The following is a 16588-nucleotide window of genomic DNA, read 5'->3' on the forward strand; positions in this document are numbered from 1 at the left end:
CCATAGATACATGACATTTTCACCGAATGTTTATATAAGTATATTCTATCCACCATGCAATTTTCAAAAAATTTCGACTTAAGTTGAACTATTCATAGGCATTTGAAATTTTCGATCATTATTAGTTTTTTTTAAATTAATATCGATAAAAATTTATTTGTAAGGCAGAAAAGTTTGAAAATTTAATACAAGGCTCTTAACATATTGTTACAATAGCAGTTGAAAAATAAAAGAAATTCATAGTCACAATTTTTTTTTATAAGCATTCAAAGTTTGAATTTTGACAAAATACGTAAAAATCACGAAAATTCACAAATTATTTTAAGCTAGAAATTCATAAAAAATTTTCTTTTTAAATCTAAGATTTCAAAATTTAATACAAGATTCCTTACAAGTTTTTCAATCTTTATCACAAATAATAATTCCACCGGAAATTCAAATTAAATTCTTATGAGCATTTGAAATTTAAATTTTTACAACATTGGATTTTCACTTTTAGCGATTTACTTATTTTGGTGTAACTCTAAAACAAATGACCGCAGATACTTGAAATTTTGACTGAATGTTTATATAGGCGTTTTATATATTTGATAAAATTTTCAAAATATTTAGATTTGTTTTGAGCTGTTTACTGACATTTTAATTTTTCTTTTTTTTTAGTTTTTTTTCTATAAATATCGATAAAAATTTATTTGTTCGGTAGAAAAGCTTGAAAATTTAATACAAGGCTTCTAACACATTGTAACAATAGAAGTTAAAAAATATTAAAAATTCGTAGGCACGATTTTTTTTTATAAGCATTTATAGTTCAAATTTTGACTAAATACGTAAAAATTACGGCAATGTTCAAATTATCTTAGATAGAAATTGATAAAAGTTTTTCTTTTAAATCTAAGATTTGATTTTTCATAATCTATAATATATCCTAGACAGATAAATCGTCTTTGCTCAGAATCGTTTTTTGTATACAATGATATAATATCATTGGATTCAAATTTAATTCCATCCATTACAGTAACCCACTTGTAACCTACTGTACAGCAGAGCGACATACACGACTTACCCGCCTTTTTTATCTTAATGATTTAAGTAGAAATGTTGTCATTTATTTGGTTCTAGGTTTGTGCATCGCTGGGAAAAAAAGATTAAGATTTACTAATTTACATGCATCTGTGAAAGATGAAACCATAGTAGGCCAAAGATTGAAGAACCTAACCTAACAAGGTTTTTGAAGCTTAAAAATATATAAGTTTATAAAAAATTGATAAAATCACTTTAAATATTATTGCTAATCGTCTAGCAGTACCTATAGAATCTGATGTTAAATGTTAATGACTTAGTATAACGTTAACAACACCCTAGTCTAGATGATCCTATTCTTGTTGCAATTAAGATGTTTCAGTTGGATTGAATGGATATAATGCACCTATATTATCATTACAGTATAATATGTATACTTTTTACACAATACTATACAAAAAATTTATTAGAATTATTTAGATTAGAAGGTATTTTTGTATTTATTGAGAACCTAGAAATAAAAATTAAATAAATTACATTTTGTCATAATATTATAAATAAAGGCAATTGGAAACCTTGGCAGTTGGTATATATTATGCAATCTCTCACACAGTCACACTTTAAACTTCATTTAATAGTATAAGAACATGTAGTCTATGATTACTTTTCATAATTGTAAATTTAATATAGTACGATTTAAAAACTATAACAGGGATTCTGAACTGTGGTATGCTCATCCCTTGGGGGTACTTGAAATTTTTTAAGGGGTACAAATGGTACAAGTCAGTGTTGGAATTGGAGAGAAATATAAACAACTGTCTAGCACTGCTGTCAAAATTCTTGTTGGGTTTTTTCGACCACTTATTTATGTGAAAAAGGTTTTTCAAGTTTAACTTAAGTTAAAAGTAAATATAGAAACAAATTAAATGTTGAAGATAATTTAAGATTTTATTTAACTAAATTATAACTCTATAATATTGATCAACTGTGTCAAAAAAAAAAAACAAGCTCACCCTTCTCACTAATTTCTTTGAAAGTAAGTGCTTTTAGTTTTTAAAATTGTTTATGTATTAGTTTTTAATAACTTAATCTTAAATGTATGCAAGTCTTTACATTTCTTTATATATACCTATTTTAGTTTAGTAACTAAGAAGGAGCAGCCAAAAAATATTATTACTAAAAAGATGTACAGTGTTCATAAAAGTTTGAGATTACATATTATGCTTTAAATAATTTAAGCTATAGAATAAGTCACAAATACTACATAATATGTGTATAGGTATTAGCTACTAGTGATGGGAATTATTCGAATAGGTCTGTCGTAAATAATTTGAATATTCGAACATTCAAATATCAGTATTCGATGCTACAATACAATACATAACGAACATTATTCGTTTAAGTTTTTGCGCAACACAAAATGTTTAATAATAATATTATAATATGGTGCATAAAGGCCTACGAGAAGTGGATTCGAAACCAGAGATTTGACAGGGCAATTTATTAAAATACAAAAATAAAAATTGTACAAAATACTGGAATATCATAATTAAATTATTATTGATAATAATGTATAAGTTATAAAAAAAAAAATTATAAATAAATGGTAACTACGAACAGGTACCCGCAAGATAAGAACATTTTTTCGTATTTAGGATGATTATCATTGACATACATTATCTTTAGTTGTGTAGATATGAATTAGTTATTAATAATAATTAATAAATAGTGTAAAAAGCTTGCCATGGAAAAATGGATAAAACAAATGAGGCATTGTAGTATCGAATACTGATATTCGAATATTGAATATTTGAATATACATTACATTACTGATAGGTACAATATGTCATAATATACAAATGCAACCAAACATTATCTAAGAATGAATATAATTGGATAAGGTACTAATTGGAAATGAAGTAACAACTAATTAATAGTGAGCTCCTAATATTTATTACAAAAACTTATAAATATTTGTATGTATGGTTTTAATTTTCACAAGCATAGAAATTGAGTATAAAAATACAATTATTCATAAAATATATTACACCCCTTTTCTTTTTTGTGTACTAATATATAGTACATTGTTTCCACGAATAAAAGAGTCTCCGAATTTGTTTTTAAGTTCTCCATTTATGTATTCTTCTGTTTGTTCGAGAGCAATATTCATGTAACCATCTATGCAAGCCATTACACCTAATAAATTTCATTAAATACAATATAATATACACCTATATATAATTACTTATTAATCAGTTCATACCAGTGGCCAGTCTTTAAAGATTAATATAACAGTTAAAAGAAATTTACATTCATCTATCTATAAATGTGAGGGCGATTTTAAACAATATAGGTTTTATAACTTCTATATCGTAGGAACCCACATGTTTAAACATTATGTCTTTTAAACACTGCAATGGTGCAATCCATTTAGATACTCAACTTTCCAAAAATAATAAATCTATTGTGGTAATTTTTATAGACAAATATAGAGTTTGTTGCCACTCAGCCACTGGCATAAGCACAATAAATTATATATTAGTTATATGGTTCATAAACATATGAATTAAAATTAAAAACATCTATATTTAACACTTATTAGTTACATACTTATATCCACATCGCACATAATCATATGTATATTAATTGTTTGGACCTATTGCAGTATTAAATAGTTTAAATTTTGAGAACAATATCGTTCTGTGACTGTATAGTAATTTAAAGGCAGTATAATAGTAACTGAATTGTTTAGGAAGCAAGGTTGTGTTTAACTAATTCTTAAGATTAATTCTACAAATAATCCGAAATTTTAGCATAAGATAAAAATGTGGGTATAAATATAAAAATAAAAATAAATTTTTGAATTGTGAAAAAATACCTCTGTAATCGACTCCACTATTCAATTTCACAACAACCGGACGACCATGAATTTGTTGTATAAATTGTGTTAATGCTTCTTTGCGACTCATTTTTTGGATAAGTTACTAGAGAAAATAATAATAATAATTAAACCTATAAAATACGGTTTTTATAGAATATTGAAATATTAAGTAAACAACTTTTACCCGTTTTAGAGAGATAAATTATATGAACGAATTATTCAATAAATAAATAATTGTAGATTAAATGTGATTTAAAATAATTAATTTAATTTAGTTATTTACTACCAGATAATCAATATAAATTCTAAATACTTAAATACAAATACCGTTTAAAACAATTTTGCAGAAAAGCCGACAAATCAATAAATTTAATTTCCTGTACCTAACCTGTAATCATTATTTTGTATAGCCGACGAACACGGGTATTATCAGTTATATTATTTGTTATTATCTATGACAAAAAAGTGCACAACAGTGCTGGCCACATTGCAGTATTAAATAATGTCTCAAAGATCATAATAATAATAACAATAATAATAGCAATAATAATAACAATAATAATAGCAATAATAATAATAGTTATAATAATTATATTATAATAATAACAATAAAATAATAATAATAATATTGTAAACATTAATGATGTTAACATTTTGTTTAGTTTCGAATTTCGAATTTCATAAATATGTATGTGGTATGTCAAAGTCAAATCGGCAGTCCAGCTCACGAAAGTATAAATCTAGTTTTTCCCTGATATATTGCTATATTAAATTCTTTAATGCTAAAATATAATCTATTTAATCCATAATGTGGTATGCTGGTATCTATAGATGACATAGATATACGTTCCATAAATTAAGCTATATATAATTATAGGTAGGTACATCTTAGTTCGTTGGACGTACTACGTTAAGGCTTTATATTTTCTACAGTGTCCTAACTACGTCTCTACATGGAAACAATTGGCAACGTTAACTTCAGTAGGCGGTAAGCGTCTACTTTCGATTAATAAAATTATGGTCTCGATAACTGGATGCCAATTCTACTTGGCATCATCCAGTTATCAATGCCAATTGCGGTAAAACCCGATTGAGCAGATATTGTTTGGATTTTAGATAGTGGCTACTAGAGTACTAGGTACCTATTAAGAGTGGTTTCTACTTTCTAGTAACAAATCAAGAAATTGAAGAAATACGCGTACTACTTACTCATACCTGCGTTTTTAAGAGGACGCTATTCCGTATGTGTTATCTCCGTCTTATACAAGTATACCTACGTAATATCGCAAATTTTACTCTCGGCAGATCGTGTTTAGTTTAAAATTTAGAGTGAATTGACTTCTTACAAAAATCAAAGGTATTATCGAGGGCTTCTCATAGGCTTTTTATTATATTTTAATTTTAAAGCTAGTTATGATGTGTATTTTAAATTTGTAAATTGTCAATATATCTTAAAATACTCATAACTCACTTTAAAATTAAAATATAATAAAAATCCTACGATAATAATGTTACCTTTAATTTTTTTAAGAGGTCAGTTCACTCTAAATTTTAAACTAACGGAGCTAAACGTGATCTGCTGAGCGTAAAATTTGCTCTATTACGCGCTTGTAAGACGAAGACAACATAAGCGGGTGAGCGTCCTCTTAAGTTACCCACTAACGCGTAGTACCTAGTTGGTTAGTTTCCAGAGAGGCGCATAGTAGTTGCCTTTAGAAGTTAAAAATATCGATAATTTATTGTTATACTAAATGTCTCCCGGGCGTACTCTATATTTTATCGTAAATTAGAATAGTCTAGAACTAGTTGCATCCCAATATTGATTATTTTATGATAATAAGTGGTTGGTTCCTAAAACAATTAAAAATTTTTAAATAAATATAATAATAATATAATATTTATAAACCCATTGGCGTAATTTTGTTGGTATTTATTTAAAATTATTAAACGAGAACGAAGAATTCAGGTTGGTTATATAATGGACACATTATATAGACTATTTTATGCGTATAAAGTCTTCCTATATATTATATATTATGTATTGATACTTTATATAGATACAAATACATATTATATTAATATTTGAAGACATTTTTAAGTCTGTAAAACTAACATATTCATCGCATATTTGAACGATTTATCATTTGTAATTCGTGAAGTATACAATATACGATACTCATAATATAAATGAGCACGTACTGAATTTTATAAACTGTATAAGCCTACTCAAAATGTTCAAATATATAAGGCGTATATATATATATATGATTAGTGAAAATCATGTACCTAGGTTCTTATAAGCACGCGATGATAATCCGATTGCAATACAACAATCAATATAGCAATTTCTAAAGTCTAATCCACATTATCAATACGTTGATTTAAAACGACGGTTGGTATTACATTCAATGTAGATACACCGCTGTGAAATATTAATAAAAATGGAATTATAATATATACATTCGTTTTCTGTTGACGTAATGGCGCCTCTTTTCAGATTGTACGTAGGTATATAAAATATTACATGCATGCAATAGTATACATACTTTTTGCATTATATATACATATATATATATATTATTGATATTAATGACATATATATATATATATATGTATTTAAATCATTCATATTTTATCATCATGGGTTTTCATTTGAACGTAAGAGTAGGTACATTCTACATAATAAGTAAGTACAAATAATACAAACTTAACTAATATATTTTATAGTTTCAAGTTCGGTACTTGGAAAATTATTATCCTCTGTCACCAAGAACGTATACAGAATCGAGAGGGAGTTTTTTGGTTGATATTTATACTTAATTTAAAAAATGTTTTTTTCAGTTATACCTTAGTTATTTATTAATAATAATGTCTACTGCTAACATTAATTTACTCATATAGCCGATGTTTATATAATATTGAAGTACTATAAGTAGTATAAGTAGTATCAATTTGATACTATCAAAAGTGTACTCTTAAAATGTTTTGGATTTCAATGTGTTAAAAAAAATTTTTTTTTATCTAGATAATAATGTATTTATCTTTCATCTTTATCTAGATAAATATGAATTGTGTTATCTTTTATCTTTATCTAGATACATTTTTGTCCTGTTATCTTTATCTTTATCTAGATAAAAAAAGTACTTATCTAATCTCAACTCTGAGTCTATAAAATACTATACTAAGATTTGAAAAACATGATAATTATTTGCAGATTTTGGATGTATTACCTTAATAATTTTAAACCAGATGTAACACTTCCATAATACTCTCTTATTGGTGTATTTGACAAGATTTGCAACTATTATCCAGGAGTTATCTTCGAGGTCTTCTGAAATAAATACATAGACTTAATATCTTAATTGAAGTAAATAAAAAAAATATTGACTGTGTATATACTGAACTACAAGACTATGATAAAAAATGGCAATAACAAAAATAATTAATATTTATAAATGTATCAATGTACCTACATATTTAATATTGATAACCAGAAATAATTAGATTAATTAGATTAATAATCAGAAAACCAAATAAGATTTAAATGTATTTAATAGTTCATAGGAAATTCGTTATGATGTATTAACGAATTATTTATCTATTGAAGTATATATTTAAAGATATTAAACACCAAACACCAATGAACCCTGCAATATTGAATACAAAAAGCTTTGTGAAAATTTCTATAGATTGTATAATATTAATATTATCATTTAACATTATATTTTGTTTTTTACATTCGAGTTAATTTTGTTTATTTTCTACGCTTATATTATTAAAAAATTAATAAAATTATGTTAAAAATTATGGAGTAATATTCAATTGCACTAACGTTATATAATCTGATCGTAATATTTGTTACCTAAAATTCTAAACGTATTAGGTATTAATTAATTTTGTTCGAGCAGTGGGTGAATGGTAGATAAAATTATCGAGCGAAGTGATAAAAAGTTTTTTGATTCCATATATATTTTATTAGTGTTTCACCCATAAATATATTTACCAATACACCACTGAGTACAACTTATACACAAATGCATACTCGTATCCCAGTCTGTTGCGTATAAACTAATGCTGACATTATCCGCGATACAAGTAGCATGGGAAAAGAGTTTTTATAAGTTGAATATATAAATATATAAAAAAAATACTTAAGAAATACATGAGCCAACACATTTTACAAAGTTTCATATGCTAATAAATGTTGAAAAAGATTGAATGAATAAAATTGATTCAAATAATATAATCAATAAATTAGCAGCTAGGAATAGTACATTTAAAAAGTTTATGAAATAATTGCAAGTAACTAAAATGCAACCAATTTTGCATATCAATCCTCTAAGTAGGGAGTAAGTAAAAACCGTTACGCCAGTGTTGTAAAACTCCTCAAATCTATATTTTATGGACTAATTATTGATGTATAAATAGTCCATAATAATTGTTCATCCATATGTGAGTGTCGAGTAACTTATGCGGACGTATTAATATTAAGATTTAAAACCCTTAACTTGACAAAATCAAAAATATTGCACTAAAATTCCAAAATATCACTATTTTTAATAATTAAAACTCGTAGAGTTAATTTTTTACCTTGTTTAAAAAAAAAACCTTAGTTTTGAGATAATTTGACTGGAATTATGTATCTATAAAAATATATCACCTCATAGAAGCTGTTTTCAATTTTGTGTCTTTTAAGATACACTACTTCGTAAACGATATTTTAGTTGTGTATCTTAATGGATACATCATTATGAATTCCTCATTTTAAATCTAGTATCCATTAGTGTACATCACTTGTTATGTATAATCTAAGTTTTATTAGGTACTAAAATGATACTAAGTAAAACTAGATCATAAAAAGTTCAAAATTGTTTTTATTGCTTTTCAATAGGAAAAATTTAAAAAAAATTATAATAATAGGTATAAAAGAGTTTAATATATAATATTGTATATACTTGCTTGGGTAAATAATGTACAAAAGAATACAGATGATACCGAATTTGGTTCCACATCGGACATTTGAGCTAATATACCCGATTTTCTTTGAACGATTGATGATTTAGAATCGGAATGTAAATTAATTAATAGTTAGCAAATTACTTGAAGAAGAGAAATCTAATATAGTAATATATTATCGACAATACCTGCTTAAATTTGAATATCAATTCGTTCAAAATTAGTGAAATCTAAAATAGAATTAGGAGTAGAAATAGAAGCTTCGACCAAACTATCATTGGAACTTGTAGTTGTTAAATTTATGTAATCGTTGATGTCCGTACCTAATTCATCAAACACACTTGATCAGTACTGTGATCCAATATAGAACGTTGTGCAACCATAATATCTATATCCGTGGGATCCAGCGTCAAGTTAAGGGTTAAATACGATGGAATTGTATTACCTATTATGTATATAATAGGTTCCTTTAAATATTATTAAATGTTAGATATAAGGTGATAATATTTTAATTTATAGGTAACTATATTATATGTATGTAGCTTGGTCAGTGATTTATGCAAAAGAAAGTTTTGGGGGGTGTTTTTGAAAATTAGTTGTTGATGAATAGAACTTTTTTTTTTAAATAAACATACGATTTTTTTCTATGAAAATTAGCTATAGTATACTTTTTTAAATATAATATTATAATCATAGATATAACGAAGAAAATTCAACATAAAAAATCTAATTTTCGTGAATTTTTAGCTACTATGTTTAGAATATCTTAACAATTAACTTCTATATTATATCAATTGCTTTAATTTATTAGTAGGTATTACATTTTAATTCTGTTTTAGCTGGTTTTTCACAAACACAATGTAATTTTATACCTGTCTATTAAAATATATATGACAATTATTCACATTAAAATATAATATGTAAATAATCATACAAAAACCAAATATTTTTGAACACCCAAAACACCCCCCTGGTACATGCCTGAGCCTGGTAGATGCTAGTTGTGTAGTGTATATGGAGAGAACATTTTGGGTAGCCTAGGTGGCTAGGTACTGTTTGTGTTTACATTTGGTGAAAATAAGTAAATATGAGAAGAAATACACACACGCGTGCGCGTAAAGAGCGGAAACATAAACTACGAGAAAGAGAAAAAGAGCTCAAGGAAACTGTTTTCCATTAGTGCGGAATCAAAGGTTTCAAAAGTGCACTTAGAAACAATACTCGGGCGTAGAACTGTGTGCAGCAAATTCCATTTTATGTACTTATAATAAATCTCGAGTTTAAAAACGCTTTTGTATTCAGTATTCGTAATTACACTGGAAATTGGGTCTGATACAAATGGAATGTAATTCGACATAATAGTAAATTGACGAGTGACCTATTGATTTTATAATGAGCTAACTGCCATTTAGCCGTGTACGTGTGACTGAAAAATTTCGATTTCGCACGCAATTACAATTTGTGCGTGTCATCTCGTATATAATACTAATCGGCTTGAAGGGGCTAAGCACCACAGAATGGTTTTGTCTATGTACCTACACAAAATGCAAGAAAGAAAAAACTTTGTAATAACGACATAGGTAGTTATTTGATAAATCTGCTTAAATGAATTATGAAAATAATAAATTTATAAAAAATATTTTTTTTTTAGATTAGTTTAATGTTTTCATTTCAACGTTCACGTTAAAAAGTTGTTTATTAGTTGTTAAAAATGTATTTATAATTGATACTATAGAAGGGTGGGCGTCACTCTGGTGTTCATTTGAGTGGCATGATGTGAAGGGTGCACTGTAATAGAGGAAAGGTAAACTTACACAAAATTAGATACCTATAGACAATAGACATAAACAATTACTGTGACGATGTTTTTTTCATCTAGTACCCATCACATTATGAAAAAGTCACGAGGAATTTTGTGACCATTATAAATTATATGGACCATGCGTCCATGCCAAAAACATTTTACTGACATAATTTACTATAGAAAAAAAAAATTCAAATTTCAATAACGTCTACTACAATATTTCTAAATTTTTTGAAAATTTTATCACGTACAGAAAATGCTATTATAAACATTTTAATAATCTACGAATATATATTTTTGAGTTACACCAAAAAACTAAAACCAATTAAAAACTCGTTTAACGTAAAAATTATCATTTTTCATCAATTTTAGATTCTGAGCAGAGCGGGGAATGTATATTGATTTTACCATGATGTGTGTTTTTTTTATATATATTTTTTTTTGTGTATCATCACGTTTTGGGACAGTAAAAATTCTTCGATTTTCCTAATTTATACCTAACCTAACCTTGTTAGATCAAAAAGTGATATTCTGAATCGGAAAATTAAGTTTAAATTTTAATATATATATATATATATATATTCTATCACAAACTAATAAAAATTGAAAACCCCTCTAAAATATATATTTTTTCCCGTAGTTTTGATAATTTTCATTATTTTTAATTCAAATTATGTTTTAAAAAAAGTTATGTTTGCAAGAAAATTAATTTTTACCTTTAAAAGAATCATCTCGTATAATTTTCCGAGCCCAAGTGTAAATAAAGTGAAAGGAGGGCTCCCTAGCTGCTACTACCGATGCCATAAATATATTATATATGTATATTGTATATATTATATTTATCCCTACTGTACCCTTCATAATACATTATACATTATGTCATATACATATAAATTATAATTTTAGTTGTTTTTATTGAATTTCAAAAACTACATAATAATATATACGTATTGAACCCTAACGTATGGTTATTATAATTGAAATGTATATTAAAACATACTGTTGAAACAAATGGGAGATTAAATTTTAATTTATTTTAATTGTTAAAAAACACCCACCTAAATGCATGGTTCAAAATATAATACACTGTCATTGACGCATTGAAATAAGCTACAAATCATGTAAGGCTGCACTCCTGCTAGACTCAGCGTAAGCAAGAACTTTAACGTTTCTGGATTAAACAACGATCCGTATTTCACAAAGTACTGTATAAAAACATTAACATTAACATTCCCGTTTAAATTAACGATAAATTAAAATAATTTTGACTTTTAAATTGTATTTTACATTGTTGTATCTTGTATAGTATAATATTGCGTTAATACTTACCACTACAATTAAATAATGCATACATATCATCCCTAAAGCATCTGATAACAACTGAACTAAACCAACAGGACGTATAATATCATAAAACATTTTTAATTTCCAGAAATTTTACATCGAAATTCATAATTTATATACATAACTTAATATGTTATATTTAATAAAACTAGTTACTGTATCAATAACATAATATGTACTTATAGTTATTAATTTATAGTAAATAAAAATAAAAAAGCAGGAAAGTGGATGTCGCTTAGCTGTATAGAAGGTTACAAGTGGGTTACTGAAATGGATGGAATTAAATTTATTAAAATATTTATTTTTTTTGTGTCTGTCATCACGTTTTGGGGCATTGAAAGTGCTTCGATTTTCGACTTCAGTGCCTCGTTTGATCAGAAACTGAATCTAGTTGGGACTTTTTTTTTTGGGGGGGGGGGGGGGGAAAGTAAAAACTTTTCAATATTTTTCGAAATAATCGGAATAAACAATAAACAAACTAAAAATTAAGGGGAAAAACTGGATATTTTACGCACAATCAGTTTTCGACAAAATCGATTTTGGTTTTTGATGTAACTTTAAAACAAATTACCATAGATACATGAAAATAAAATAAATAAAAAGAATATTTTCAATCCATGCTACAGGCATAATAAGCAAATTTGAACATAACAATAAATAATTTTACAACCTGAACACATGAGCAGGGAGGCCATCCAGTGATCAGTGTTATATAGATAAATTTATTTAGATGAAAAATTCATTATCTATTATATTGACTAGATTAAAATCTACGGGTCATCAAATGATTTATCTTAGATAAATTAGATTGACTTCTGCTTCGTATGTAATTGCGATTTTAATATTTTATAATTTTGCTATATACAACAGTCCCGTTACTTTAAATAAAATATGGCCTTATACTTTCATCTGTACGCATATTTTGTAATAGGAGTCTTGTAATGATGTGCAACTAATCCATCATATCTCTTTTGAATTATTGAATTTAAAATATAAAATAAAATAATTATAATAATTGTTAGCCATTAAGGATAAGATTAAGTTACAAATATTGAATAGGATAAAATATAAAAATAAGATATTACACACCTATACACATACACACAACATTACATATAAGGAGCTCAATGTTCAATCACGCGGCCAGTCGTATCATTATTGTCTTTTTGTATATACGTCCAAACGCGAGTGTAAAGGACTATACGCAGATCGTCTATATAAAAAGACTTGATCGTGTAAATTAATTTAAAAATACGTATTTAATTGTGTGTTAAAAAGTTAAATAAAATTAACAATAGTGAACCAGAGAAAAAATGTCTAATTATTTTGAAATACTAATCGGTCATCTTATCTTACACCTCAGACCAGAGGATTGCATTTAGTTGACATTTTTACCTTAAGAATAATGGTTAGTTTCCTCTAACTTAATCCTAATTCACATTATTATTATTTATTATATATATTATATATATAATAAATACTATCTAATATCTATACTACTAGTTTTCAATCGGGTGGGGAGGAGGGCTTGGAAATAAAAAATCCCTCAATATAATAGTATATCAGTATATCTCAATATAAGGTTTGAAAAATAAAGTAGATAGGTACTTTCTTTATTCTTATCTTCTTAATCATATATTCATATTATGTACCTAGTAGTTGTATATATATTCATAGATTTTGGTTGTAATAATTAGGTAAACGCGCAATTTAAATAATAGAGACTATAAGACTATATGGAATCATGGGTAAATAAAACAACAAATAATATTATCAATGGGGAAGGCTTTAGCACGTTAACTCCTCTTTGCGTACGCCACTTTTAAAAATTATAATTAAAAAAAACATAAAAGATAGATGCTTGATATCTCATTATTTATCACACTTTTATTATTATTTAGCATAATTTGATTAATACAAGCTAAAATTCAGTTATAACTTATAACATAAATTTATTTAGTTGTGACTTGAATTACTGCAAGTCTGCAATATAGAAAAATGTGAATAATGTTTTTCCTATATCTAATTAGTTTAAATATTTTCATATTCTACTTGGCCTTCGCCAACGGCCATACCACGTTGAATACACCAGTTCTCGTCCGATCACTGAAGTTAAGCAACGTCGGGCGTAGTTAGTACTTGGATGGGTGACCGCTTGGGAACACTACGTGCCGTTGGCTTTTTTAGCTTTTTTTTCTACTAATAAACATTATTCATTTTTTACTTTTAGAACTTTTTAATTCAACTTGTTATTCCTTAAAAAATTCATTTTTGAAGTACCTACTATAAAATCGACTAAATTTATTTTGTAGAAAACTTGTTGAAAAAATCTTGTTTTTCCAATTTATTTTTATTTTTCTGCCTTCTGCAGGATTGTTTACTAATTTATTATATCACTTACTAACAGTGATATTTTCAACTACAATTATTTTATCAAATATTTATTTTAAGCCCACTGTATATTACTAATTGTCTTTTATTAAAATAAATATGTACCTATTTAAATACAACTGTAGTCACAATACATATATCTTAAAATTAATTCCTAATTTATATTAAATTCCATTGTACAACCCCAAAATTTTTTTTATATATTTACCAATTAATATTTAATTAATCTAAATATTTATTGTTAGACTGATTTTGTGTTATCTTGGACTTGAAGACTGAAGTTGGTCGCTCTGAGCATTATATACTATTTTAACAGTGTCTATTGGTTTATTTTTATTTTTTGGTTTGAGTGATTTTATTATTTTTAATAGGATAATTCCGATTAACAGTAGTGCTACCGTCGACAATCCAGCGGAATGAAACATTTTTATTTTATCATTTGATTTTGAGCTTAATTCATTTTTTATTTGTTCATCTAAGGTTGATATTGATTTTGCATATAATTTTAAGTCATTAAACTATACTGCCGTATAAAGCAGGCTAATTTGGTTCTTATACACCAAAGGTTTTTATTGTTTTATTTTATCATTGAAGTAGTTAATTAGTTTTTAAGTGAAATTGTGGTACATTGTCTTTACAAAAATTACTTTTTCCCAGATATTTTACTAATATAATGATGTTTTTTGTGAAAGCTAAACAATTCGGTTTTAGAGTTAATATTCTTGCTTTGTTCATCTCTATATTCTCTATTTCGTCTTGACAGCTTACGATTAACTCAACGAGTTCTTGGGTTGCGTATATCCAACGATTACTATTACCTATTTGGTGCCATATGTCATTAAACAATGATACAGTTTTTACCCCACAATTTTCCGTTATATTCTTTTTTTTTGTAAATAATTTAAATTCACAGCTTGATTTAATATTGTTCAATAGTGGCATATTTAATTCACAGATTAGATTTTGTCTAGTTGTTTTACATTTATTAATTTGATTTTGGGTAAAAAATATGTAAGACCGTTTACTTTTCTCTGCCACTAGAAATTCTTGTGCAGATTGAATAAACATGAGATCGTTTTTATTTACATGAACCGGTAAACTTATGATTTAAACCTTATATTAAATTCTTAGTCTAAAAATAAATACAATTTTAGTTAGAATTGAAAATAATGAAAAAACGATTGTATGAAAACAAAAAAATTAAATAAAATTGTTTCTCAAATAGATAGGTACAGCTTACTAATTGACTTTGAATGTGACAAAATTAACCTATATGATGCTGAATCTTATTTTAAAAGTTGAACTATAATATTCGTTACATTCAATTTATATAACTTATGGTTTATGATATACAATTACTTTTTAACACTCTAATCACTAACAAGCCCAAGTTATAGGAAGGGTAATAATGAAGAACATATATGTACCTATTAGAAAAAAAAATTTCTTAAAATTATTGTTAGAACGCACCGTATAATACCATCGCGAAAAGGTTAGATAGTATTATAATGGCATAATATTTAATATGACTTTCACCACCAAGAACTACCGACCATATTGACAATACCTCAACTCATCGGAAAATATTTTCCAGATTTGTTAAATTTAGATACATATATACGATCAGCAATCAGTTACAAAATAACTTGTACAGATTCGTTATTATTATATGTTATATAATATGTCCTGCAGGTCTTTGTGGTGTCGGCGAGTAAACAGTGAACTGTTACAAACGCTTAAGTCGTTTTATTAAAACATTTCGTGGTGAGCAAATAAAATTCCTAAGCCCAAGTTTTTATATTACATTGAATGAAAACTGTATTTTAATAAGCCAGAACTGGTAGTGCTTATGTGTGAGAGATGGCAACGTTTTGATGTCATGGAATCCGATTTAAATTGAAATCCTCGAACTCCGCTACGCCAGTAAGACAGATGTAGTTATTGGTTTTCTATGCGCTTAAAAAAATCACGGTAATACCGAACTTTTGTAAATACATGCAATCTGTATATAGTAGTAAATCAAGCATCATATTTGCCGTTGCAGTGACTTCATGTCATTCATCTTCATTATTAAAACTATACCTTAACGTTCTAAAAAAAATAATTCATATTGGTGAATTGATTGAAAGATTTTTTCTAACTTTTAATACATTTTTTTCATTTTTTTATTAAATAAATCCAGATCAAAAAGG

At 26.4% G+C, this 16588-nt stretch overlaps 1 protein-coding gene and 1 non-coding gene across 3 annotated transcripts; one reads left to right on the plus strand and one right to left on the minus strand.

Annotated features, from left to right (window-relative positions):
* Positions 1 to 2950: 2950 nt before the first annotated feature.
* Positions 2951 to 4324, minus strand: LOC107164953 (U6 snRNA-associated Sm-like protein LSm6). 2 transcript variants are annotated; one of them, XM_089224573.1, is made up of 3 exons: positions 4229 to 4324; positions 3899 to 4004; positions 2951 to 3216 (listed from the first exon to the last, which is right to left on the minus strand). In XM_089224573.1, the coding sequence occupies exons 2-3, from the start codon at positions 3987 to 3989 to the stop codon at positions 3065 to 3067; spliced, it is 243 nt and encodes an 80-aa protein (XP_089080699.1). In that variant the 5' UTR covers positions 3990 to 4004; positions 4229 to 4324; the 3' UTR covers positions 2951 to 3064. The 2 variants fall into 2 exon arrangements, with proteins under 2 accessions (XP_089080699.1, XP_015368471.1); XM_015512985.2 differs by having other exon boundaries at positions 4086 to 4288.
* Positions 4325 to 14066: 9742 nt separating this feature from the next.
* Positions 14067 to 14185, plus strand: LOC149057432 (5S ribosomal RNA). Its single transcript, XR_016191291.1, has one exon. It is a non-coding gene; the product is annotated as a 5S ribosomal RNA (ribosomal RNA).
* Positions 14186 to 16588: the final 2403 nt, after the last annotated feature.

The sequence above is a fragment of the Diuraphis noxia genome, unplaced genomic scaffold, assembly GCF_037042655.1.
Source record: "Diuraphis noxia isolate RWA-SAM2 unplaced genomic scaffold, SU_Dnox_SAM2 contig0003, whole genome shotgun sequence".
In the NCBI taxonomy this organism is placed as follows: domain Eukaryota; kingdom Metazoa; phylum Arthropoda; class Insecta; order Hemiptera; family Aphididae; genus Diuraphis; species Diuraphis noxia.

Excerpts from the sequence above, each read along its gene's own strand:
- LOC107164953 (XM_089224573.1), bottom strand. The coding sequence starts at position 3,989 with ATGAGTCGCAAAGAAGCATTAACACAATTTATACAACAAATTCATGGT. Across the intron at positions 3,217-3,898 it reads TAGTGGAGTCGATTACAGAG|GTGTAATGGCTTGCATAGAT; the intron begins GTATTTTTTCAC and ends GAAATTTATTAG.